Source organism: Scyliorhinus torazame, chromosome 6 (genome assembly GCF_047496885.1).
Source record: "Scyliorhinus torazame isolate Kashiwa2021f chromosome 6, sScyTor2.1, whole genome shotgun sequence".
NCBI classification, from domain to species: Eukaryota; Metazoa; Chordata; class Chondrichthyes; order Carcharhiniformes; family Scyliorhinidae; genus Scyliorhinus; species Scyliorhinus torazame.
In genome coordinates, this window is record NC_092712.1 from 96,677,912 (window position 1) to 96,704,530 (window position 26,619).

A 26,619-nucleotide genomic window follows, 5' to 3' on the forward strand; every position below is an offset into this window, starting at 1 on the left:
ACGGACAGTGACCCAAGCCGGGAACCGAATCTGGGACCTTGGCGCTATGAAGCAACAGTGCTACCCACCGTGTTACCATGAGAGGACGTGACAGGGCAGATCGGGGAGGATGCTTCCCTTTGTGAAGGATACATGAACTAGGAGACATAAGAATAAGAGGTCCCCTTTCAAGGGTTATTAGCATGTGAAATTTGCTTCTGCAGAAAACAGAGGCTAAAACGTTGAATTTATTCAAGGAGAGTTAAATAGTTTTTTAATAGACAAGAAAGTCAAGGGTTGGGGGGGGGGGGGGGGGGGGGGGGGCGGGGGGGGGTTCATACCACAACCAGACAGCCATGATCTTATTGAATGATGGAGCAAGCGCAAAGGGCCAAATGGCCTACCTCTGCTCCTAAGTCCTGTGTTCCTATGCCTATGTAAATAGGTTGTTGCAAGGAAAAAGCTTACATTTATTTCTAATTTTTCACATATTCAGTGCTTCATAAGCAATGTACTGCTCTGGATATGTACTCACTGATTTTAAGTAGGTAAATATGGAATACAATTTACACAAAAAACAAAGAAAAGTACAGCACTGGAACTGGCCCTTCGGCCCTCCAAGCCCGTGCCGACCATGCTGCCTGACTAAACTACAATCTTCTACACTTCCTGGGTCCGTATCCCTCTATTCCCATCCTATTCACGTATTTGTCAAGATGCCCCTTAAATGTTATTATTGTCCCTGCTTCCACCACCTCCTCTGGTAGCGAGTTCCAGGCACCCACTATCCTCTGGATTGGATTGGATTTATTTATTGTCACGTGTACCGAGGTACAGTGAAAAGTATTTTTCTGCGAGCAACTCAACAGATCATTAAGTACATGAGAAGAAAAGGGAATAAAAGAAAATACATAATAACGAGTATAAGTTAAGTAAAAAGTGGATCGGTTTGGGAGAGCTCGCAGAGAGTCGCCTCGTCGTCCGGCGCCATCTTGGTAAATCTCCGGCGCCATCTGTGTAAAAAACTTGCCTCGTACATCTACTCCAAACCTTGTCCCTCGCACCTTAAACCTATGCCCCCTAGTAATTGACCCCTCTAGCCTGGGGAAAAACCTCTGACTATCCACTCTGTCTATGCCCCATATAATTTTGTAGACCTCTATCAGGTCACCCTCAAAGGTTCTTGCAGCAACCGCTCCCGTTCCTTACTCTCCTGCTTCCCTTTATGTGCCCTTATTGATATCAGCTCCCCTCTAACCACCGCCTTCAACGCCTCCCAGACCACTCCCACCTGGACCTCCCCATTATCATTGAGTTCCAAGTACTTTTCAATGCACCCCCTCACCCTTAGACACACACCCTCATCTGCCATTAGTCCCATGTCCATTCTCCAGGGTGGGCGCCCTCCTGTTTCCTCCCCTATCTCCAAGTCTACCCAGTGTGGAGCGTGATCCGAAATGGCTATAGCCGTATACTCCGTTATCCTCACCTTCGGGATCAACGCCCTTCCCAGCACAAAAAAGTCTATTCGCGAGTAGACTTTATGGACATAGGAGAAAAACGAGAACTCCTTACTCCTAGGTCTGCTAAATCTCCACGGGTCTACACCTCCCATCTGCTCCATAAAATCTTTAAGTACCTTGGCTGCTGCTGGCCTCCTTCCAGTCCTGGGCTTCGACCTATCCAGCCCTGGTTCCAACACCGTATTAAAATCTCCCCCCATTATCAGCTTTCCCATCTCTAGGTCCGGAATGCGTCCTAGCATCCGCCTCATAAAATTGGCATCATCCCAGTTCGGGGCATATAAGTTTACCAAAACCACCGTCTCCCCCTGTAGTTTGCCACTCACCATCACGTATCTGCCCCCGTTATCCGCCACTATAGTCTTTGCCTCGAACATTACCCGCTTCCCCACTAATATAGCCACCCCCCTGTTTTTCGCATTTAGCCCCGAATGGAACACCTGCCCCACCCATCCTTTGCGTAGCCTAACCTGGTCTATCAGTTTCAGGTGTGTTTCCTGTAACATAACCACATCTGCCTTAAGTTTCTTAAGGTGTGCGAGTACCCGTGCCCTCTTTATCGGCCCGTTCAGCCCTCTCACGTTCCACGTGATCAGCCGGGTTGGGGGGCTTCCTACCCCCCCCCCCCTTGTCGATTAGCCATCCTCTTTTTCTAGCTCCTCACCCGGTTCCCACGCAGCTGTATCTCCCCCAGGTGGTGCCCCCCCGCCCATCCCCTCCCATACCAGCTCCCCCCTCTCCCCAGCAGCAGCAACCCAGTAATTCCCCCCTCCCACCCCCCCCCGCTAGATCCCCCGCTAGCGTAATTACTCCCCCCATGTTGCTCCCAGAAGTCAGCAAACTCTGGCCGACCTCGGCTTCCCCCCGTGACCTCGGCTCGCACCGTGCGACGCCCCCTCCTTCCTGCTTCTCTATTCCCGCCATGATTATCATAGCGCGGGAACCAAGCCCGCGCTTCTCCCTTGGCCAACGCCCCATCTCCTCCACCTCCCCCCATCACCACCTGTGGAAGAGAGAAAAGTTACCACATCGCAGGATGAGTACATAAAACTCCTCTTTCCCCCCTTTTTAACCCCCCTCTTCGCCCCCCACATTCGCCCCACCACTTTGTTCAAACGTTCTTTTTAATAACCCGCTCATTCCAGTTTTTCTTCCACAATAAAAGTCCACGCTTCATCCGCCGTCTCAAAGTAGTGGTGCCTCCCTCGATATGTGACCCACAGTCTTGCCGGTTGCAGCATTCCAAATTTTATCTTCTTTTTATGAAGCACCGCCTTGGCCCGATTAAAGCTCGCCCTCCTTCTCGCCACCTCCGCACTCCAGTCTTGATAAACGCGGATCACCGCGTTCTCCCATTTACTGCTCCGAGTTTTCTTTGCCCATCTAAGGACCATTTCTCTATCCTTAAAACGGAGGAATCTCACCACTATGGCTCTGGGAATTTCTCCTGCTCTCGGTCCTCGCGCCATCACTCGGTATGCTCCCTCCACCTCCAACGGACCCGCCGGGGCCCCCGCTCCCATTAACGAGTGCAGCATCGTGCTCACATATGCCCCGACGTCCGCTCCCTCCGCACCTTCAGGAAGACCAAGAATCCTCAGGTTGTTCCTCCTTGCGTTGTTCTCCAGTGCCTCCAACCTTTCCACACATCGTTTCTGATGTGCCTCATGCGTCTCCGTCTTCACCACCAGGCCCTATATGTCGTCCTCATTCTCGGCTACCTTTGCCTTCACGACCCGAAGCTCCCGCTCCTGGGTCTTTTGTTCCTCCTTTAGCCCTTCGATCGCCTGTATCGGGGCCAACAGCTCTTTCTTCATTTCCTTTTTGAGCTCTTCCACACAGCATTTCAAGAACTCTTGTTGTTCAGGGCCCCATGTTAAACTGCCACCTTCCGACGCCATCTTGGTTTTTGCTTGCCTTCCTTGCCGCTGTTCTAAAGGATCCACTGCAATCCGGCCACTTTCTCCTCCTTTTTTCATCCGTATCCAGGGGGGATTCCCTTCTGGTTTACCGCACAGTGTTTTTAGCCGTCAAAATTGCCGTTGGGGCTCCTATCAAGAGCCCAAAAGTCCGTTTCACCGGGAGCTGCCGAAACGTGCGACTCAGCTGGTCATCGCCGCACCCAGAAGTCCTCTCCATACCTTTTATCATCTTGTAAACCTCAATTTGATCTCCCCTCATTTTACTAAACTCCTGAGAGCATAGGCCTAAACTGCTCGATCTCTCTTCATACGACAAACCCCTCATTTCTTGGATCAACCTAGTGAACTTCCTCTGAACTGCCTCCAATGGCACTATATCTTTCCTCAAATAAGGGAGGCAAAACTGTGCACAATACATCAGGTGTGGTCTCACCAATTCCTTGTATAGTTGCAACAAAACTTCCCTACCTTTATACTCTATTCCTTTCGCTATAAATGCCAACATTCCTTTCTTTTTACCTGCATGCTAGTTTTATGTGAATCATGAACAAAGACCTCCAGATCCCTCTCCAACGGTGCACCCCAAAGTCTCTCCCCATTAAGATAATAAGTTGCCGTCTTATTTTTCCAACCAAACTGCATGTATCTACGTTAAACTCCATCTGCCACATTTTGGCCCACTCTCTGAACCTATTTATATCCACTTGTAAGATTTTTATTTCCTCATGGCAATTTATTGTCCCACCTATTTTTGTGTTGTCTGTAAATTTGGCTATAGAACCTTCTATCCCTGCATCCACGTCGTTTATATAAATTGTAAGTAGCTGGAGCCCCAAGGACCGAACCCTGTGACACCCCACTAGTTACATCTTGCCATCCAGAAAAATGTCCATTTATGCTGATTCTCTGTTGTCTGTCCATCAGTCAGTCTTCTATCCAAGCTAATAAATTACCCCAAATCCCATGTGATGTAATCTTGTGAACTAACCTTCTGTGCGGCAGCTTATCAAAAGTCCAGATCTTTTTTTAAAAAAATGTTTTAGTGTACCCAATTAATGTTTGCCAATTAAGGGGCAATTTAGCGTGGCCAATCCACCTAGCCTGCACGTCTTTGGGTTGTGGGGGTGAAACCCACGCAAACACGGGGAGAACGTGCAAACTCCACACGGACAGTGACCCAGAGCCGGGATCGAACCTGGGACCTCGGCGCCGTGAGGCTGCAGGGCTAACCCACTGCGCCATCGTGCTGCCCTCAGATATACTACTGTACAGGATCCCCATTATCCACTTTGCTGGTTACATCTTCAAAGAACCTAAGTAAATTTGTCAACCACAATTATCCCTTCATAAAAACATGACGGCAGAGACTTCCGGGTGCGGCGATGACCAGCTAGGTTGCACGTTTCGGCAGCTCTTGGTGGAACGGACTTTTGGGCTCTTAATAGGAGCCCCAACGGCAATTTTAATGGCTAAAAACACTGCGGTAAACCAGAAGGGAATCCCCACTGGACACGGATGGAAAAAGGAGAGGAAAGTGGCCGGATTGCGGTGGATCCTTTAGAGCAGCGGCAAGGAAGGCAAGCAAAAACCAAGATGGCGTCGGAAGGTGGCAGTTTAATATGGGGCCCTGAACAACACGAGTTTTTGAAACGCTGCGTGGAAGAGCTTAAAAAGGAGATGAAGAAGGAGCTGTTGGCACCGATATTACAGGCGATTGAAGGGCTAAAAGATGAGCAAAAGACCCAGGAGCGGGAGCTTCGGGTCGTGAAGGCAAAGGCTGCCGAGAACGAGGACGATATACAGGGCCTGGTGGTGAAGACGGAGATGCACGAGGCACACCATAAACGATGTGTGGAAAGGCTGGAGGTGCTGGAGAATAATGCGAGGAGGAAGAATTTAAGGATTCTTGGTCTTCCTGAAGGTGCAGAAGGGGCGGAGCCTATCGAGTTATGGCGCGAAGACCGAGGGCTGGAGAAATTCCTCGAGCCATAGTGGTGAGGATCCTCCGTTTTAAGGACAAAGAGATGGTCCTAAGATGTGCAAAGAAAACTCGGAGCAGCAGATGGGAGAACGCGGTGATCCGCGTATATCAAGACTGGAGTGCGGAGGTGGCGAGAAGGAGGGCGAACTTTAATCGGGCCAAGGCGGTGCTTCATAAAAAGATCAAATTTGGAATGCTGCAGCCGGCAAGACTGTGGGTCACATATCAAGGGAAGCACCACCACTTTGAAACGGCGGATGAGGCGTGGACATTTATTGTTGAAGAGAAATTGGAATGAGTGGGTTATTAAAAAAGAACGTTTGAGACAAAGTGGTGGGGCGAATATGGGGGGCGAAGAGGGGGGAAAAAGGGGGGAGAGATGATTTTTATGTTGTTAATCCTGCGACCCGGTAACTTTTCTCTCTTCCACAGGTTGTGGGGGAGGGAGGAAGGGAGGTGGAGGAGTTGGGGGCGCTGGCCATTCGGGGCGGGGCCAAAAGGGAAGCGCGGGCATTGTTCCCGCGCTATGATAATTATGGCGGGAATAGGGAAGCAGGAATGAGGGGGCGTCGCACGGTGCGAGCCGAGGTCACGGGGGGGAAGCCGAGGTCGGCCAGAGTTTGCGGACTTCTGGGAGCAACATGGGGGGTGTAACTACGCTAGTGGGGGATCTAGCGGGGGGGGGGTGGGAGGGGGGGGGATTTACTGGGTTGCTGCTGCTGGGGATAAGAGGGAGCTGGTTTGGGGTGGGGGCACTGCCTGGGGGGGACACAGCTGCGTGGGAACCGGGTGAGGAGCTGGGTAAAAGGGGATGGCTAATCGACAAGGGGGGGGGGGTAAAGAGCCCCCCAACCCGGCTGATCACGTGGAATGTGAGAGGGCTGAACGGGCCGATAAAGAGGGCACGGGTACTCACACACCTAAAGAAACTTAAGGCAGATGTGGTTATGTTACAGGAGACGCATTTGAAACTGATAGGCCAGGTTAGACTACGCAAGGGATGGGTGGGGCAGGTGTTTCATTCGGGGCTAGATGCGAAAAACAGGGGGGTGGCTATATTAGTGGGGAAGCGGGTAATGTTTGAGGCAAAGACCATAGTGGCGGATAGTGGGGGCAGATACGTGATGGTGAGTGGCAAATTACAGGGGGAGGCGGTGGTCTTAGTGAACGTATATGCCCCGAACTGGGATGATGCCAACTCTATGAGGCGCATGTTAGGACGTATCCCGGACCTAGAGGTGGGGAAGTTGGTAATGGGTGGAGATTTTAACACGGTGCTGGAACCAGGACTGGACAGATCGAGGTCCAGGACTGGAAGGAGGCCGGCAGCAGCCAAGGTGCTTAGAGACTTTATGGAGCAGATGGGAGGAGTAGACCCATGGAGATTTAGTAGACCTAGGAGTAAGGAGTTTTCGTTTTTCTCCTATGACAACAAAGTTTATTCGCGAATAGACTTTTTTGTTTTGGGAAGGGCGTTGATCCCGAAGGTGAGGGGGACGGAGTATATGGCTATAGCTATCTCGGATCACGCTCCACATTGGGTGGACTTGGAGATAGGGGAGGAAAAAGAACGGCGTCCACCCTGGAGAATGGACATGGGACTAATGGCGGATGAGGGGGTGTGTCTAAGGGTGAGGGGGTGTATTGAAAAGTACTTGGAACTCAATGATAATGGGGAGGTCCAGGTGGGAGTGGTCTGGGAGGTGCTGAAGGCAGTGGTTAGAGAGGAGCTGATATCAATCAGGGCACATAAAGGAAAGCAGGAGAGTAGGGAACGGGAGCGGTTGCTGCAAGAACTTCTGAGGGTGGACAGGCAATATGCGGAGGCACCGGAGGAGGGACTGTACAGGGAAAGGCAAAGGCTACACGTAGAATTTGATTTGCTGACTACGGGTACTGCAGAGGCACAGTGGAGGAAGGCACAGGGTGTACAATACGAATATGGGGAGAAGGCGAGCAGGTTGCTGGCCCACCAATTGAGGAAAAGGGGAGCAGCGAGGGAAATAGGGGGAGTGAGGGATGAGGAGGGAGAGATGGAGCGGGGAGCGGAGAGAGTGAATGGAGTGTTCAAGGCATTCTATGAAAGATTATATGAAGCTCAGCCCCCTGATGGGAAGGAGAGAACGATGTGTTTTCTGGACCAGCTGGAATTTCCTAAGGTGGAGGAGCAGGAGAGGGTGGGACTGGGAGCACAGATCGAAATGGAGGAAGTAGTGAAAGGAATTAGGAGCATGCAGGCGGGGAAGGCTCCGGGACCGGATGGATTCCCAGTTGAATTTTACAGGAAATATGTGGACTTGCTCGCCCCGCTACTGATGAGAACCTTTAATGAGGCGAGGGAAAGGGGACAGCTGCCCCCGACTATGTCAGAGGCAACGATATCGCTTCTCCTAAAGAAAGAAAAAGACCCGCTGCAATGCGGGTCCAATAGGCCTATTTCCCTCCTGAATGTAGACGCTAAGATTCTGGCCAAGGTAATGGCAATGAGGATAGAGGATTGTGTCCCGGGGGTGGTCCATGAGGACCAAACTGGGTTTGTGAAGGGGAGACAGCTGAATACGAATATACGGAGGCTGCTAGGGGCAATGATGATGCCCCCACCAGAGGGGGAAGCGGAGATAGTGGTGGCGATGGATGCCGAGAAAGCATTTGATAGAGTGGAGTGGGATTATTTGTGGGAGGCGTTGAGGAGATTTGGCTTTGGAGATAAGTATATTAGATGGGTACAGCTGCTGTATAGGGCCCCGATGGCGAGCGTGGTCACGAATGGACGGGGGTCTGCATATTTCCGGCTCCATAGAGGGACGAGGCAGGGATGTCCTCTGTCCCCATTATTGTTTGCACTGGCGATTGAGCCCCTGGCAATAGCATTGAGGGGTTCCAGGAAGTGGAGGGGAGTACTCAGGGGAGGAGAAGAACACCGGGTATCTCTGTATGCGGACGATTTGTTGCTGTATGTGGCGGACCCGGCGGAGGGGATGCCAGAGATAATGCGGATACTTGGGGAGTTTGGAGAATTTTCAGGACATAAACTGAACATGGGGAAAAGGGAGTTGTTTGTGCTGCATCCAGGGGGGCAGAGCAGAGAAATAGAGGACTTACCGCTGAGGAAGGTAACAAGGGACTTTCACTACTTGGGGATCCAAATAGCCAAGAATTGGGGTACATTGCATAGGTTAAATTTAACGCGGTTGGTGGAACAGATGGAGGAAGACTTCAAGAGATGGGACATGGTATCCCTGTCACTGGCAGGGAGGGTGCAGGCGGTTAAAATGGTGGTCCTCCCGAGATTCCTTTTTGTGTTTCAGTGCCTCCCGGTGGTGATCACGAAGGCTTTTTTCAAAGGGATTGAGAAGAATATCATGAGTTTTGTGTGGGCCGGGAAGATCCCGAGAGTGAGGAGGGGATTTTTGCAGCGTAGTAGGGATAGGGGGGACTGGCACGACCGAGGCTAAGTGAGTACTACTGGGCCGCCAATATCTCAATGGTATGCAAGTGGATCGGAGAAGAGGAGGGAGCGGCGTGGAAGAGATTGGAGAGGGCGTCCTGCAGGGGGACTAGCCTACAAGCTATGGTGACGGCGCCGTTGCCGTTCTCACCGAAGAAATACACAAGCCCGGTGGTGGTGGCTACTCTGAAAATCTGGGGGCAGTGGAGACGGCATAGGGGTAAGACGGGAGCCTCGGGGTGGTCCCCGATAAGAAATAACCATAGGTTTGCTCCGGGGAGAATGGATGGGGGATATGGAACATGGCAAAGAGCAGGAGTAACACAATTGAGAGATCTGTTTGTAGATGGGACGTTTGCAAGTCTGGGAGCGCTGACCGAAAAATATGGGTTGCCCCAAGGGAATGCATTCCGGTATATGCAACTCAGGGCTTTTGCGAGGCAACAGGTGAGGAAATTCCCGCAGCTCCCGACGCAGGAGGTGCAGGAGAGAGTGATCTCAAAGACATGGGTGGGGGACGGTAAGGTATCAGATATATATAGGGAAATGAGGGACGAGGGGGAGATTATGGTAGATGAGCTGAAAGGGAAATGGGAAGAGGAGCTGGGGGAGGAGATTGAGGAGGGGCTGTGGGCTGATGCCCTAAGTAGGGTAAACTCATCGTCCTCGTGTGCCAGGCTAAGCCTGATACAATTTAAGGTGTTACACAGGGCGCATATGACTGGAGCACGGCTCAGTAAATTTTTTGGAGTAGAGGATAGGTGTGCGAGATGCTCGAGAAGCCCAGCGAATCACACCCACATGTTCTGGTCATGTCCGGCACTACAGGGGTTTTGGGTGGGGGTGACAAAGGTGCTTTCGAAGGTGGTGGGGGTCCAGGTCGAACCAAGCTGGGGGTTGGCTATATTCGGGGTTGCAGAGGAGCCGGGAGTGCAGGAGGCGAAAGAGGCTGATGTTTTGGCCTTTGCGTCCCTAGTAGCCCGGCGCAGGATACTGTTGATGTGGAAGGAAGCCGAGCCCCCGGGTGTGGAGACCTGGATAAATGACATGGCAGTGTTTATAAAGTTGGAACGGATTAAGTTCGTCCTAAGGGGATCGGCTCAAGGGTTCATCAGGCGGTGGCAACCGTTCGTCGAATACCTCACAGAAAGATAGAGGGAATGGAAAAGAAGAAGACAGCAGCAGCAACCCGGGGGGGGGGGGGGCGGGGGGGGGAAAGAGGAACCAGAAGGACTCTCAGGGATGTTAGTGTACATGTATAATATGTATAATATGTATAGGTTGTTGTTATAGGTAATTGTATATTGGACTGTTGAATTGTATTTTTGGAGAGTATTTATTTGGGACAAGGCAGTTGCCATTTAGTTTTGTTTTTTAATTTTGATGTTGTTTATATATTATTTATTTCTTGCTTAAAACTGGCCATTGTTATATTACTGTCATGGTTGGCCAAAAATTTTGAATAAAATATATTTTTTTAAAAAAACATGACGGCTTTGATGGATAGCATTCTGACTTTCCAAATGTCCTGATATTACTTCTTTGATAATTGATTCAACCAATTTCCCAACAACAGATGTTAAAGTAACTGGTCTGTAATTTTCCACATTCTGCCTCCCTCCCTTTTTGAACAAGGGCCTCCACCATGAAAACTGAGGCAAAGTATTGATTTAGCATCGTCACCATTCGTATTCCCCATTAACTCTCCAGTTTAATCTTCCAAGGAACCAACATTCACTTGAGTGACTCGCTTTCCTTTTGTGTACTTATAGAAGCTAAATGACAGAACATCCAACGATGAAGAAACTATGTTGAAGTTGCAGTAAAATTAGATTTTCTTTGCCCCAGGAAGGGAATCAATACACCGAATCAACAGCTTCATTGAGAAGATTGGAGATTTTCTTCGAATTTGTTTCAAAGGGAATAATTAGGAAAGAGTAATGGTCTTTGCCACTGTTGTGGAACCATGAAGAACGGCTTCAAAATCAGAAACTTTTAAGACAAAACCTTTGGTGGCAGCTCCAGCTAGTTTTCCGAATATAATGGATGATGCACGTTTGTGTGGAATGTTATCACCTCACATACTGGATACTCTGGCACCTGTTTTACACTATTATCTGGACTTCTCGCTCTCCTTTAGCTGCTCTTCTCAGTACATATTCTATGTAATAGACAGTACCCACTCTCTGAATGTTCACATGCAATACTCTTTCCCCACATACCAATAATTGGGGTAATTGTCTCCGCAATTACTCATATTCTGAATTAACTACTGCTACCCTGCACTATTTATGCTGATTATTACTTTCCAATTACCCCAAATGCTACCCAAACTGCTGACAATCAGTTCACTACGCTATACTAGTTAAATAGTAAATAACCTTTGGCATTGATAGGTGTGCGAAGAAATATTTCCACATCATAAACATCAACTAAACTGTACAAAAGGATAAGCAAAATGAGGTAGAAGGGCAAAGGGAGGATAATAAATCGCTAAGAAACGTCAGCAAGAAATTTTAAATGTTAAGAAAGCACAAATTAATTATTTTTTAAAAAAGATTTTTTGAAAATCTTTTTAGTGGCTTTTCTCATATTTATAAACAGCTGTTGTGTATATACATTACATGCCCGCGCTAATTTACTTTATTTTACAGAGAGGTTTGTTTTATCCTTCATGTAACTAACTATGTACATTTTGTTGCCCTCTGGATCAGTCTAGTATTCTCCCCGCGCTCCCGGTTGCGCAGTCCTTTGGATCCTCATCTTTTTTTTTCTCCCTAGCTTACTCCTCGTTGCTGGCCTCAAACAGGTTTTGGAACAGGCCGACGAACTACCCCCAAGTATCCAGGAAGCCTTCCTCTGACCCTCGGATGGCGTACCTAATCTTCTCCAGGTGGAGAAATTCCGAGAGGTCAGTGAGCCAGTCTGCAGTTTTGGGTGGTGCTGCCGATCGACAGCCGAGCAGGATTCTCCGGCGTGCGATTAGGGAAGCGAAATCAAGGGTGTTGGTCCCCTTCCCCATGTGTAAATCTGGCTGCTCCGATACCCCGAAGATTGCCATTGGGCATGGCTTCACCTTCACCCCCACAACCTTGGACATTGCCAGCACAAATTAATTTCTAGGGGTATACAATTCAAAAGTAATTAAGTTATGCTGAATTCATATAGGATGCTAGTCAAGCTGCACTTAAAATAGTACTGTGCACACATCATGTCTCCTTACAAAAGGGGCATATAAGCACTGGAGAAAGTGTTTTCAAGAACAGTACGAGAAGATTCCTGCTATTGAGAAAGGTTGAACAGGTTGCGACATTTTTATTTGGTAAAGAGAAGACTTAGAGGTGACCCGACAGAGGTGCTTAAAAATATTAATGGGTTGAATAGGATAAACGTGGAGAGAATGTTTCCTTATGGGAGAACTAGGAGCCAGAAATAATTCCAAGATATACTATAAATTTAATGGAGATATAAGGAGAGATTCTTGACTCAGGTTAAAATGTGTAAGATAAATAACTTATTTGCTTAAAAAAAAAGGAGAAAAATAATAGAAACATATGCTGAAAAACCGAGAAGAGATAAATGGAACAGGAGAGAACTTGTATGGAGTAGACAATAAGCACAGATTACTAGGGCTGAACAGCATTATTTTTTCCTGCATATTCTATGTAATACACAGTACCAACTCTCTGAATATTCATATGCAATACCCTTTCCCCAGATACCAATACTCATATTCTGAATTAACTACTGCTACCCTGCATTGCTTCTGCTGATTCTTACTTTCCAACAACTCCAAATGCTATCCAAACTATTCACTACCACTTCAGTACACTAAACCTTTTTCATCTACCCTTTCCTTGACTTACTAAACATCTAAGTGCCAAATATTTTCGGGTGTGGTTTAGCTCAGTGGGTTAGACAGCTGGTTTGTGATGCAGAACAAGACCAGCAGCGCGGGTTCGATTCCCGTACCAGCTGAGAATTCGGAATTCTCCCTCTGTGTACCCAAATAGGCGCTGGAATGTGGCGAGTAGGGGCTTTTCACAGTAACTTCATTGCAGTGTTAATGTAAGTCTATTTACGACAATAAAAGGATTATATTAAGTATACCAAGATTCATCACATTCTATATATACACATTTAAATGGTATAAAATCTTTAAAAATTGAATTTTGAATACTTTGTGTTAAGTGCTAAACATTTCTAATATGAATTGTGATTTAGTCTTTTCTTATACCACCGCATGCGAACTGCCAATAAAAATGGGAATCTGAAAGGCACATTACAATACTGACCACTGAAAATTTCCCATCAAGTCACTAGGTGGCGGTGTATTATCTTTACCCTAAATCATCAAATTCTATTTCTCTTGCAATAAACAATATCCCAGTTGCCTTCTTAATCAGTTGCTGTATCTGCATACTAACTTTATGATTTGTGTACCAGGACACCCAGATTCCTATGTCCACCTGAGTTATGCAATCTCTTCCACTAAAAGCAGTATATTGCTTCTCTATTCTTCCTGGCAAAGTGGATGAGTTCACATTTTCCCCATTTATACTCTGTCAGCCAACTTGTTGCCCATTCACTTAAACTACCTACATCCTTCTACAGACTCCTTATGTCCTCTTCACAACTTACTGGTCTACCTCTCTTTGCGTCATCATAAAACTAACATCCATACATTCAGTCCCTTCATTAATATATATTGCAAGTAGTTGAAGCCCTGTGGCACCCCACTTATTACATATTGCGAACCTGGAAACTACTCATTTATGCAGATTCTGTTTCCTGTTAGCTATCCATGCTAATGTGTTACCCTCTGCACCATGAGCTCTTATTTTATCTAGGAACCTTTGATGTGACACCTTGTCAAATGCTTTCTGAAAATTGAAGTACATCCAGAAGTGGACTTACACTTTGAGGCCCTGCGCTATCCCTCTTTGGGTGGCTCACATCACGCCCCACCCCCTGGTGAGGTGGCAGCCTACCCCAATGATGTTGAGCCCCGTCCGAATGATGTATAGACCCTCCCATTATGATTTTGAGCCCCACCCCGAATGACAAATGCCTTCCTAAACCCACCCACCCTCAGCTCACACATTGCAAGGCACAGAAATCACTGCTTCACAGACAGTACTCTTATGACAACAAGCCTGTATTGATAAATTTAAATACCTGTTGTTAGCATGATGGTAGAGATGGTCAATATTGTGATGTGTGTGTCTTGAGGAGAGTAAACATGAACTGGCTGATGAGCAACGGGATGGAGAAATCAGCCGATGATATTACTGCAGCACAGCAGGTCAGTGTTGGACAAATGAGCCAGAAAAAGTCCAGTGCAGGAGCAAATACTCCAATGAAGTGGAATGTCCAGTCCAAGTCTAATATTAGTGGCAACTGTCTGGCAGGATTCTGCTCTTTAATTGTCCAGAACAGTAAGAGACTTTCGGAAGGCCAGTAAAGAGCGATTGGGGATGGTGGTGACTCACTGGTTATAACTGTCTGCATGTGACCGCCAGCCATTATATCAGACCAGCATATGTTCTCTCTTGCAGAATAGAATGTAGAATGGAGAACATGGTAGAGTGACAGATCTTTTTTAGATTTTCTTGCTTCATCAGTTGTTTGCAATCCATGGCAACTTAGATGGTTTTTCTTAATTTTTTCTTCATAAAATACCATAGGTAAAATCTTGTCAGGATGCATTTTCAATTGAGAGTATTGCTGAATTTGTCAAATGTCCCTGAATCATCATAATTCACAAATAATTTTTCACTCTTTTCAATACAGAGAAAGAACGTTCACCGGATTGTTAAAAGGATCTTCAGAATGTTTCCCACATTTGGAATGGTTGCCTACAAATCATCGCAGGCAAGTCTGTACAAATCAGCTGGTGATGTTGAAGCACAGAGCTCATCATTATCGATGAAATGAATGAGTTGTTTCACTTTATGATTTTAGTTTAGACGAGCAGCATGGTCGGCACAGGCTTGGAGGGCTGAAGGGCCTGTTCCTGTGCTGTACTTTCTTTGTTTTTTTGTTCTTTATCTTAGTGGTGAATGTATCAATCTTCAAAAAGACTTGTGTGTGTCTTCCCGGCAGAATTCAATTAACATCTTACTGGAGTGGCTCAGAGCATTCTCATCCAAATGTTTGTCGAAAACCACCCAAAATAATTCAACAATCTTCTTCAAAGATTCAAGTCTACTCTGCAATTGCACCATTATTGTCACAAATAACATTGGCAGTCTCACCAATGATCTTCTCTTTCCCTTTGAAGTGATTTGATTGTCTCTATTTTCATCAAAAAATAACTTCCCATGTCTTAAATGCTTCTAATCATCAGAGGAACCTGTAGTCTTTCTTAATGTTAGTGCCTCTGCTTCCACTGAGGTATAGTCAGTTTGAACTTCCATGACAAAACTTCCAATTGAGGCTAACAATTGTGAAGCATTCAATAAAGTTATATAAACATTTTGCAGCAATTTGCTGACAGTATTAATTCTTTGAAATAAAAGGTTCCACAAAAGTAAAAACTGCAATTTTGTACTTTTCAAACTTCTCTGCTAAAGATTTTGCTTCAGCTTCCATATTTTATTTCCCTGAATTTGATGTGGTTATGTCTGATAAGCATTTTTTTTACATCGACTAAGTTCAGTCTCAAGACTGTTCAGGCCACCTGGTGACACAAATTGTTTTGACTGTCAAATGTTTTCCATGTGCCTGCTCCAAGCTGATTCCATCGTCACATAGAAACCGAAAAGGTATACAAGTGAACAAAGTCAAAATATTGTATGGCTGCATCACACGATTCATGTGCTGGCTGCCGATTAAATTCAAGGAGTGACTGGAGCATGGTATGAATAATGCACAAGGGCTTGCATTGTTCAGTCTTGCTTGGAAACCTGAATATTTTCCTGCCATATTTGTGGCATTATCGATGCTCTGCCCATGACAACTTTTGATGTCCAAACCTAAATGTGGAATGATATCCAAAACTGTTTTCTCCAGGCTCTGGACAAAACAGAGAAATCACTCGACAACTTCACCATCGCTGGTCACATGTCATAAAATTAATGTTAATTGGTCCACGTGACTCACATCTGGTGTTGAATCAATTATTATGGAATAGTATTTGGCATCTTTTACTTTATGAGGCAATCGGTTTCAGAGCCGATGTGCCATTGTAGTGAAGTCATTGTAGGTTCTGTGCGTTGAAATGTTGGCTTTTCCTGAGCCACATGTTGATAACTTTTAAAATGCTCTTTGAGAAGCTCGCCAAATTCCCGAAGATATTCAAGGCAGACTAAAAACTTACCTGTGAGTTGGCAATGATGATTCATCACGTTCTCATCGAGGTAGTGCCAAAGAAGACAGCAGTTTGACTGTGGCAACAACACGTCTCAGTACTTTCTTCCAGTAAGAACACTCCTTTTCAAACTGAGCCGATAACACAGCATCAACTCTTCCAAACAATTTACATATTTGAACAAATATACATGTAGCCTCAATATGAATTTTGAAAGTTTCATGATCAGCAATTTCTATTCCAATATTTTTCCAGTTAGAGTACCATCAACAAATTATTGTTTCCCTTTACTAGGGTGAGGCAATAATAGACTGCTTTAGGGGTTTCCGAAAAATATCAACCAATTTCTCCTTTCACCCTCAGAAAATGGGACTCATGATGACATCTAAACTTCTTTTGGCCTCGCACCTCAAACCCTTTTCTCAAATTTTCCACGTTAACTCTGTTCTCTGGTCTATTCATTACAAAATATTCAATCATACCCAGTGGAACAGATTTTGACCATAAGGCAATGTGTCTTCAGGGTAGGTTTCTTTCCTCGCTTCAGCAGAAGAACAATGAGCTTGAGCAGTATCTTGTAGTTCCATTCCCATTTCAGAGTCCACATTCTGTTCAAGTTTTTCAGGCGATGTTTTGTCTCCGGAAATCTGAAGGTTAAAGTCATCAGACAAGTCACCAAAACTTTTTGTGGATGTTGTTGTTGAGGATGAACATGCAGTTTGGGCACTGCTCAAAAATAATTTAGAGTACCCAATTATTTTTTCCAATTAAGGGGCAATTTAGTGTGGCCAATCCACCTACCATGCACATCTTTTTGGGTTGTAGGGGTGAGACCCACACGGGCACTGGTCCTCGGCAGCGTGAGGCAGCAGTGTTAACAACTGTGCCACCATGCCGCCCTTGCTCAATACTTTTAAATAAAGTGCCAAACTGTCTTTTTGCCTCGCTTCGTCCTCTTGCCACGCCTTCAACCTCCTACATTTTTGATTGCTAGATTCTTAATGTCTCTTCATATTGACTAAGGATGATCTGTCTTGATTTCAATGCCCCACAAATAAGTCTTCAGAATCTTCTGTCGAGTGAAGCCTCCTTAAGCAAAAGCAGGCAATTGTCTAAGTTGCTCAAAAGCAGTAACAACTTAAACAAAGCTTATGAGTTGTTAGGGGGGTTGTCTTCGGAAATTGTGAAAAGAATTGGTGAGGATGAGCCAGAGTTCAGTGCCAAAATCCTACCAGAGTAACTGGCTGCTGGCAATAATATTTGGGAAAGCTGTGATGCCAATAGATGGTCAAGGCAAGCCGGGTATCATAAAAGACGCAGCAATTGATCAGAGAAATGACTGACACCAAAAGAGGCAGTAAATTCAACATGCAAAAAAGACAAGATGATGTTGGCTGCTGCCCGACCCCCTCACTCTCAGCCCTGCCTGGCATCTGACTCTTGTCGAATTGCCCCACTTCTGCTGGCCTCTGCTCCCCGATTCCCCAAGACACGACGCCGGCATTTGCCTGGCCTTCTTCGCACCTCCCAACTGCTGCTCTGCTCACCTGCCGGCTTTCACTCGGGTGGCCGGGCCTCAAGCCTCGACCATCGTTTGTGCTCCTGGCTGACTGCTGTTGCGGCTGGCTATCTGGTCTGGCCTCTGTTATCTCTCATTCTCGCCACCCAGCCTAGTACTTTCACTCTCATCCCTGCTGCCTGACTGGCATCTGGCTCTGGTCAATTCACCCCACTCCCAGTAGCCACTGCTCCCCGATTTCCCGAGACATGACACCGGAGCTTGCCAGGCCTTCTTCGCACCTCCCAACTGCTGCTCTGCTCACCTCTCGCTCGGGTGGTCGGGCCTCAAGCTACGTCCATCACGTGTGTCCTGTCCTCGAGGTTGAGAGTTACTCCGTTCCTCCTCTCATTGGCCGTTGACTCTAACTGACTGCATTGAGATTTTCTAAGCACACTTATAACCTCCTTAATACAGGATTTGGGCATTTTTGCTGTGACAGACGTTAAGTTAACTGGTCTGCAGTTTCTTGCTTCCTGTCTCCCTCCTATCCTGAAAGCAGAGTTTTGTTCGCTCCTTGAGGCTTATCCATAAACCCTAGGTTGGACATTATATTTTTGTTCAGAATTATGATTGTGCTAAAGGCTGAGACTGAATTCTAAGGATGTGCCTTATGTCTAATTTCTCAGAATTTATGAATAATATTTAGTTAGCCAAACGGAAATATTTTCTTACCATTTCTAACAGTTTCTGCTCAGTTGTTTTTCAGCATTATTAAAGTAAATTAAGAGGCCAAATGTCAACAGTTTTACTCGAGTAAAGTTTATGTCAGTATTTTTCTTTACACACAATCTTGCAAGTTACTGAATGTGAGTGAGAGATGTGGAGAAAAACAACTAACTTTATGGATTGCAAATGTTATTTGTTTTTATTTTTGTTCAATAAACTTCAGGAAGATCAAACAGAAGAGAGAGGAGTCCTCATTCTAAAGAGTTCATTTTTATGCTACCCATCCTCCTACTGACCCAGCTTCATTGCTGCATTCACTTGCGCCTTCCCTTTGGTTCTCTTATTTCCTTTCCATTTGCCTCTCCTTCCACTCATATTTCTCCACAACCTCTCACATTTTCCTCCAATTTCACCTATCCCTTCTTCCTTGCTGCCCTTTTCTTCTCCATGCCCCTTACCCTGACTTCAATCTTTCCTCCATAACCATTATTTATACTTTTCCCTTGCATTTCCTACTGCTTCCTTTCCGCCTTTAGCACTCTACATATTTGTTTTCCCTCATGCTCTCAGCTCCTTTGCAACCCCACACACCTCATTTTCCTCATCAGGAAGACAATGGTGTAATGGCAATGTCACTGGACTAGTCACCCAGAGGTGCAGGATACAAATCTGTGGGAGCTGGTGGATTTAAAATTCAATCAATAAATCTGTAATTTAAAGCTAGCCTCAGTAATTGTGTCATGAATTGATTGTCGTCATTCACTAATGTAATTTAGGGGAAGGAAATGTGCCACCCTTACCTGTCTAGCCTTCATGTGACTCCAGGTCCACAGAAATGTGGTTGCCTCTTAACTGCCCTCCGAAATGACTTCGCTCATGTTCAGGGACGGGCAACAAATGCTGGCCTTGCTAGCATTGCCTACATCACATTAAACAGTTGCTAAAAAATCCAATCTTGTTCTCAGATATACCTTGGCACCCTACTAAATGTTTATGCCATGTACTCACTACTCCTGTCTGATGACTATTGCTTATTAGTTTCTCAACAATAAGCTGTGAAACTGGTTGTTTGCTTTTTAAAAGCGTATATCAAAATGATTATACACTTGTTAACCTGGCAAAGAGCAGGCCAGGAATCATCCAAGGAGAAAGTAATGCTTTGGACGGTAGAAATTGGCTGCCACATTTCCTACAACAGTGATTAAACTTCTAATGTACTTAGTTTTGTGTAAAGTGCTTTAGGTTTATCTGTGGTAATCTTAATCACAATTATATAAATGAAAGTCTTTTTCATCTTTCCTTCCAATGTGCCTCATTTCACATACATGTATTAAATTTCATCTGTCATACATCACCAGTCTGTCCACGTTCTCCTGAAATCAAATAATCTGCAACCTGTGCACCCAAAGGTTTAGGTCATTAAACATCACAAGAGCAGTGGTCCAAATACTGACCCCAGGCAATCATCACTGTAGATGAGTGCAATAGACTGGAGTTCAATGCAGGCAATTTAAGAAATAAACAGAAAACAGATTTTAAATTGACAAACAGTAGCCAGCAGGTCTTGGAGTGACGAAGGAGACTTGCTTTGTTAATGGTGTCATGTGAAAGTACCTTTAAGAAATGGGTGTCTCAGAAATGTACCTTTAAGAAATGGGTGTTCATCAGAGATGTCAGTGTGTGGGTGGAGCTGGGCTGTCTGTCAGCTGTTTGCTTTCGTTTTAGGCTGTTTGCTGCAGGGTGTTTTATAGTTTCGTTTTCAGTGTTGGAGCTGAAGCCAGACAAAGCAGGTGTACTGTTGATCTCACTGCCATGAAAAGACCATCTCTTGATCATTTGGTGAATTTTGAATTATAAATGTTTTCAGTAGTGAAAGTAAACATCTTCTGGATGTTGTTTGGGAAGTTATTAAGGATTATTTAGTGTTGTATTCTTTGGGGGTTGTATTTGAATTGATGGTTGCTAAGATGTTCACTGTATGTTTTAAAAAAGGTTAACTTGAGTTCATAGAATAAACATTGTTTTGCCTTAAAAAATACTTTTCCATTTCTGCTGTACCACACCTGCAGAGTGGGCTGTGACTCCCCATACCACAATCTATTAAAAGTTGTGGGTCAGGTGAACTCCATGATACACTTTGGGGTTCTCTAAACCCTGCCCCATAACAATGGGAACAGGCAGTAATCAACTGGTGGCAAAAAGTAGATGTTGTGCCCAGTGTGAAGCAGATGCAGCAGCATAAGACATGAGAAGGGAAAGAATAATAAAAAACAGGAAAGTAAAAATTATAAGTTACCCAAGTGGGAAGGATAGGCAGCAGTAACAAATCAGGAGCAATAGGTCTCAAAAACACAATTCAAAGCCATAGTAACACCACCTAACTCAGAAAGAAAGATTATTAAAAATAAAACATAGATTGGCACAGTGGTTAGCACGGCTGCCACACGGCACTGAGGACCCGGGTTCGATCCCGGCTCTGGGTCACTGTCCCGTGTGGAGTTTGCACATTCTCCCCATATCTGCGTGGGTCTCACTCCCACAACCCAAAGATGTGCAGAATAGGTGGATTGGTTTATTTTTTTAAAAGGTAAAGCATAGATGCATGGTGTTGTCAGGTCTCTGGCTAGTTATGGCTAAATCAAATTCCGTTTTTATTGCATGGTGTTCTGGTATTTTAAAATAAATATCTTGATGGTTAAATACTGCAACTATTTAAGCAAAAACTGTAAATATTTCTCAATTCCTTTAACTAAATATTTCTTTTGAAGCTGAAGATACAGTGGGCACCTGGTGTCAGTTATGGAGGCGGACAAAAAAGTTAGTGGCGATGGAAGATGATTGAGGTCTTCGGTAGCACTGGAGGTGTGGCCTTTAGATTTGGTAACAGTAGATTGGAGGGTGATGTCCAAAGTTTAGGCAATGGAAAAGAGATGCCGAGAATTCACAATAATGTCAAGTGAGGGCCCCTGTGGCTTCCCTCTCTGCAGGAGATGGAAACTGGGGTTTGAACTGATAGAAGTTTAATGTGCAATTTGGTTCACTCGTGGATTCTAGGAGTCTATCAGCAGCAGAAAAGCTCTGACAACAATGGTCTAGGGGGTGTGTGGGGGGGGGGGGCATTGTAGGGCTAGTAGCCCTGGTTTGGAAGTTTTTACGGGATCTCCTCAGATATTGCTTTCCAATTGATCCTTAGAAAATTACCATTTCACTCTGTATCTGTCTTCCTAAGATAGCAGACAGATAAATGGTTGCTTAAATAAAATTCAGTCAGCAGTTCTAGCATCTCTTGGAGTGTGAATAGGAAGGGAAGTATGTGCAAACAACCATTGCAATTCGCAAGTCTTGTCATTATAAACATTTCCAGAAACTGGTTCAAAAAATATTATTTTCCAGAGATGAATCCAAAAATAATATATTTTGAAAAAATAGAATATATTGGTTCATATGGTTATCAGGTTAAAGTGCAAAGTTGTGTTATTTGCTCACATGAAATCACATGCAAGTGGTAATTAGATGTGAACTATGTAACAGCAAGCCTCTCAATGTGTCTCAGTCTGACATGCTTTCTGAGGTTTAAAAAGTTAACTGTACTTATCATTTTAAATGTAAACATATTCAAATTAGTTATCTGGTTCGGTATTGAAGATCCACCAGATCTATGAACACTACTTTGACTCACAGAAGAAAGATGTTCAGAACAAGGAGATAGGTGACGACAAAGAACGATGCGGATGGTTCCAGACTGCTGTGTCTCATGGTAGTCTGGATTTGCTGGCTGCGCAGAATCACAAAGGCCACTTGATCGGAAGCTGGCAGGCTTCCTGATCAAGGATACTATGAGCTTCCCATGGAACCAATGACACTAGCATGGAGCTGAATATCTACAGTGCCTCTTATCTGCACAAGAACGGCAAAGGAGTATGGTAATATATTGGAAACTTCTATTTATGCTGTCGCTCGTGGATTGAGAAACTGAGGAGATGTCTGGCCCTGTAGCTATGCTGACAGCGATCTAGACTCCCGTTTAATTGGTTACTCGCAAGACAGAGCGAGTTGGGGTCACCCTCTATGCCATCCTAAGTGCCTTAACTGGCAGCCTCACATATCCATGAGACAGGGAACCGTCTCGGAGAAGCTCAAGAAAAGGTAAATGAGTATAAAGGTTAAGCATTAAGTGATTATTTATAGTATTTCAGCTCAATAAAGAGATTGAAGAAGTCTTAAAATTCATAATATGAAGTTGAGGTTATATTTGTTATGCATTGATGCATGCATTCATTTCATTTCATGATGAGCTTCAAATTCCTAGTTAAGCAAGAGAAAGTCCAAAGGTACAGGATTTTGGCAGATATAGAAGATAGGATAGGTAGGAGGAATGGGACAGATATTGAAACTGTTGATGTGCTTAGCGGAAAGCTTGCTTAGGAGAATCTCTCAATTTGCCGCCATAAAATTCTGGCAACTGGCAGCCAGCTGGGGCCAGTTTAGCTCAGTTGACCGGATGGCTGGTTCGTGATGCAGAGCATGGCCAACAGCGCGGGTTCAATCCCCGTACCGGCTGGGGTTATTCATGATTACCTGCCTTGTCAACCGTGCCCCTTTCCTGAGGTGTGATGATCCTCAGATTAAATCACCACCAGTCAGCTCTCCCCTTCAATGGACATTGCAGCCTATGTTCATCTGGGGCAATGATGACTTTACCTTTACTATGGCCTTCCTCAATCTTCCAATTGTGGCAGTTGCAATGCTTGGCCCTTCTGATTAGCAACGTTGTGGAGCTTGCAGCACACTGCTACAAATCTAGAGATTAGTTTGAGGCAATAGTGCAGATACAAGCACCAGATCTTTGCTTATGGTCACCGATGGTTTGCTCAGTCAGAGCTCTAGTCTGCATGTGGCTCTCATTATATCAGTGACTTGCGTCTATTTGAGGGATCCTGACAGGAGTTATGAGCCACATGTACAGGGGATTCTCCACATCTCCAAGGAAGCAGCAGTCTGATACCTGTTGTCTGATTTGAAGACAGGGGGATTGAAGACTGACACAACACTATGGCATCAAGTTGCCTTCAGCCTGATCAGCAGCCGGAATTGGGAAAGCATTAAATTGCTGTTTCCTTGAGAAGAAAGCATCTGTCACCTGTTTGATGAACAGTAAACTGTTACTGATGCCACATGTTGCTGCCTGTAATGAGTCTGTGGCATATAGTGATTGGCAGCCACCATTACCTTCACAGCTGAAGCAATATTGTATGTGCTGTGGCATTTGGCACCAATTCCTGCTGCAGCAACTGATGTAGGTCAGCGACTTCTAGTTTGCTGAAGCACTACCTCTTCACAGACTATGGTTCTATCATGCTGTGGTAAGGCACCCTGTTCTGATACCTACGTGCTGGAAATGCCTTCTTGGCCCTTGCTTTCTTCAACACCTTATTTGGCCTTCCAATTGTTTGCGCTGCATTCGCCATTGCCTTGGCAGCCTCAATAGTAATCTCACCATCATCTTTACCAGCACTCCTGCAGGGGATGAAGTCGAACAGTACAACAGTAGCTAAGACACAGCTCTATTCTGTAAACTATCAAAAACACAGCCAAAAGAGGGAGAGTTGGGGATTCCTGGAAGTGCTACTGCTTATCCCAGATTCCCCAATGCATTTGCTATGCTTTTCCTGATGACACAAGAATTAGTAAAGAAGTATTTCCAAGCACGAATACCTAAGAGGGGCCAAATTCAAAGACAGAAGCTCTATTTACAGATTTTAATGAACTAGCATTCATAATCAACTTATGCCTTAATACCTACTTTCATTTATTACAACACCTCTAACGTAGCAAAATACCCCATGGAACTTCACAAGGGTGTTATCAATCAAAATATAATGAAGTTAGGGCGGCAAGTGATGCAGTGGTTGGCACGTTGAGGACCCGGGTTCGAATCCCAACCCTGGGTCACTGTCCATGTGGAGTTTGCACATTCTCCCTGTCCCTGTGTGGGTTTCACCCCCACAACCCAAAGATGTGCTAGCAAGGTGGATTGGCTATACCTTTTTATTAAAACAGTAAAAAAATATACACAAGGCCAAATGGTACAAACACTAATTTTGAAACAGGGTACCCCTCCCCTCCGTACCGGCCGCCAGGGGGGTGAGTAGGATACTCTGATTGATTGGCCACGCTAAATTGCCCCTTAATTGGAAAAGATAAATAATTGGCTATTCTATATTTATTAAAAAGTATATATAATGAAGTTAAGCATTACAATAATAGTGATTTTGTGGACGGTTCCAGAACAGGGAATTCCACCACAAAATTGGCTTATGAAACTTCAATATTATGCTGAAAAACTTGGTAAAATGTAAAATAATTAATATCACAGACAGCTTGCTTTCCTAGTGCATTTTTAAAAATATTTGTTCATGGGATGCGGGCATGGCTGGCTGGGCCAGCATGTATTGCCCATGAACTGAGTGGCTTGCTCGGCCATTTCAGAGGGCATTTTAAGAGCCAACCACATCGCAATGGGTCTGGAGTCACATGTTGGCCAGGCTGGGTAAGGACAGCAGATTTCCTTCCATAAAGGACATTAGTGAACTCAACGGATTTTACAACAATCGACAATAGTTTCATGATTATCATTCGACTTTTAATTCCAGATTTATCCAGATTCAAATTTCACCATGGTGGGATTCAAACCCAGGTGATAGTCATAGAGGTGTACAGCACAGAAAAGGCCATTCCGTCCATTGAGTCTGGGCCGGTCAAAAACAACCACCTAAATATTCTATTCCTATTTTCCAGCACATGGCCCTTAGCCATGTATGCCTTAGCATCACAAGTGTACATCTAAATACTTCTTAAATTTTATGAGGGTCTTCGCCTCCATCACCCACTCAGGTGGTGGGTTCCAAACTCCCACCATCCTCTGGGTGAAAAGGTTTTTCCTCACATCCCCTCTAAACCTCCTGGCCCTTACCTTAAATCTACCTGCCCTTGGTCACTGATCCCGCCATCAAGGGAGCAAGTTTCTTCCTATTTACTCTATCTGTGCCCTTCATAATTTTATACATTTCGATCATATCACCCCTCAGTCTCCTTTGCTCAGAGGAAAACAACCACAGTCTATCCAATCTATCAATCGCTAAGTGTCCAGCCCAGACAACATCCTGGTAAATCTCCTCTGCACCCTTTCAAGTGCTGTCACATCCCTCCTATAATGTAGATTCCAGAAATGCACAGAGTACTCCAGATGTGGCCGAACCAACGTTTTATACAATTCCAGCATAACATAATAAAGGCAAATACATTATATGTCTTCTTAGCCATTGTATCTATCTGCCTTGCTACCTTAAGGGATCAATGTACATGCACACCAAGGCCCCTCTGATCCTCGATGCTTCCCACGGTCCTGCCATTTATCATGTATTCTCTTGCACTGTTGGTCCTGCCCAAGTACATGACCTCAACTTGTACAGATTGAATTCCATTTGCCACTGACAGCCCATCTGACAAGCCTGTCTATATCCTCATGTAATTTAAGGTCATTCTCCTCACTCTTTACCACCCTACCAATTTCCAGATCAACCCTTCTACATTTATGTCTAAATCATTTATATAAACCACCAATAGCAAGAGCCCCAAAACTGATCCCTGCGGGGCCCCACTGGACACAGGCTTCCAGTCAGAAAAACAATCCTCGACCATCACCCTCTGCTTCTTACCATTCAGCCAATTTTGGGTCCAATTTGCCAAAATTCCTTTGATCCAATGGAATCTCACCGTTGCCATCAGCCTCCCATGTGGGACCTTATCAAAAGCCTTGCTAAAGTCCAAATAGACTTTGTCAAATGCATTGTCCTCAACTACACACGTGGTCATCTCTTTGAAAAATTCAATCAAGTTGGTCAAATATGATCTTCTCTCAACAGAATCATGATGACTGTTCTTGATTAACCCCTGCCTCTCCAAACACCGATTAATTTGGGGTCTCAGAGTTGCCTCCCAATAATTTCCCCCCCCACTGAGGTTAGACTGATTGGCCTGTGGTTTCCTGGTTTATCCCTTCCTCCCTTCTTGAATAATGGTATTACAGCATTACAGAATAACAGTATTACCCTGGGTCTCTAGATTATTAGTCCAATGACAATATGGTGTGCCACCACCTCCCTCAAGCTGTGATGCAACAGCTTGGACTAAAAATATTGATCATGTCATAAAATATAAATATACC

The 26,619-nt window shown here is 45.1% G+C and overlaps 1 protein-coding gene across 24 annotated transcripts in view; it reads right to left on the minus strand.

The window, feature by feature from the left end:
* mllt10 (MLLT10 histone lysine methyltransferase DOT1L cofactor) overlaps positions 1-26,619 on the minus strand; it is a 498,389-nt gene that overhangs the window by 153,077 nt on the left and 318,693 nt on the right. For 19 of the 24 annotated variants that reach the window (XM_072508516.1, XM_072508507.1, XM_072508512.1 and 16 more), the window contains one exon: positions 16,648-16,812. The exons of the other annotated variants lie outside the window; for them this stretch is intronic. In XM_072508516.1, the coding sequence (XP_072364617.1) occupies positions 16,648-16,812 (165 nt within the window). The remainder of the gene's footprint in view (positions 1-16,647; positions 16,813-26,619) is intronic. 24 annotated transcript variants of the gene reach the window in all.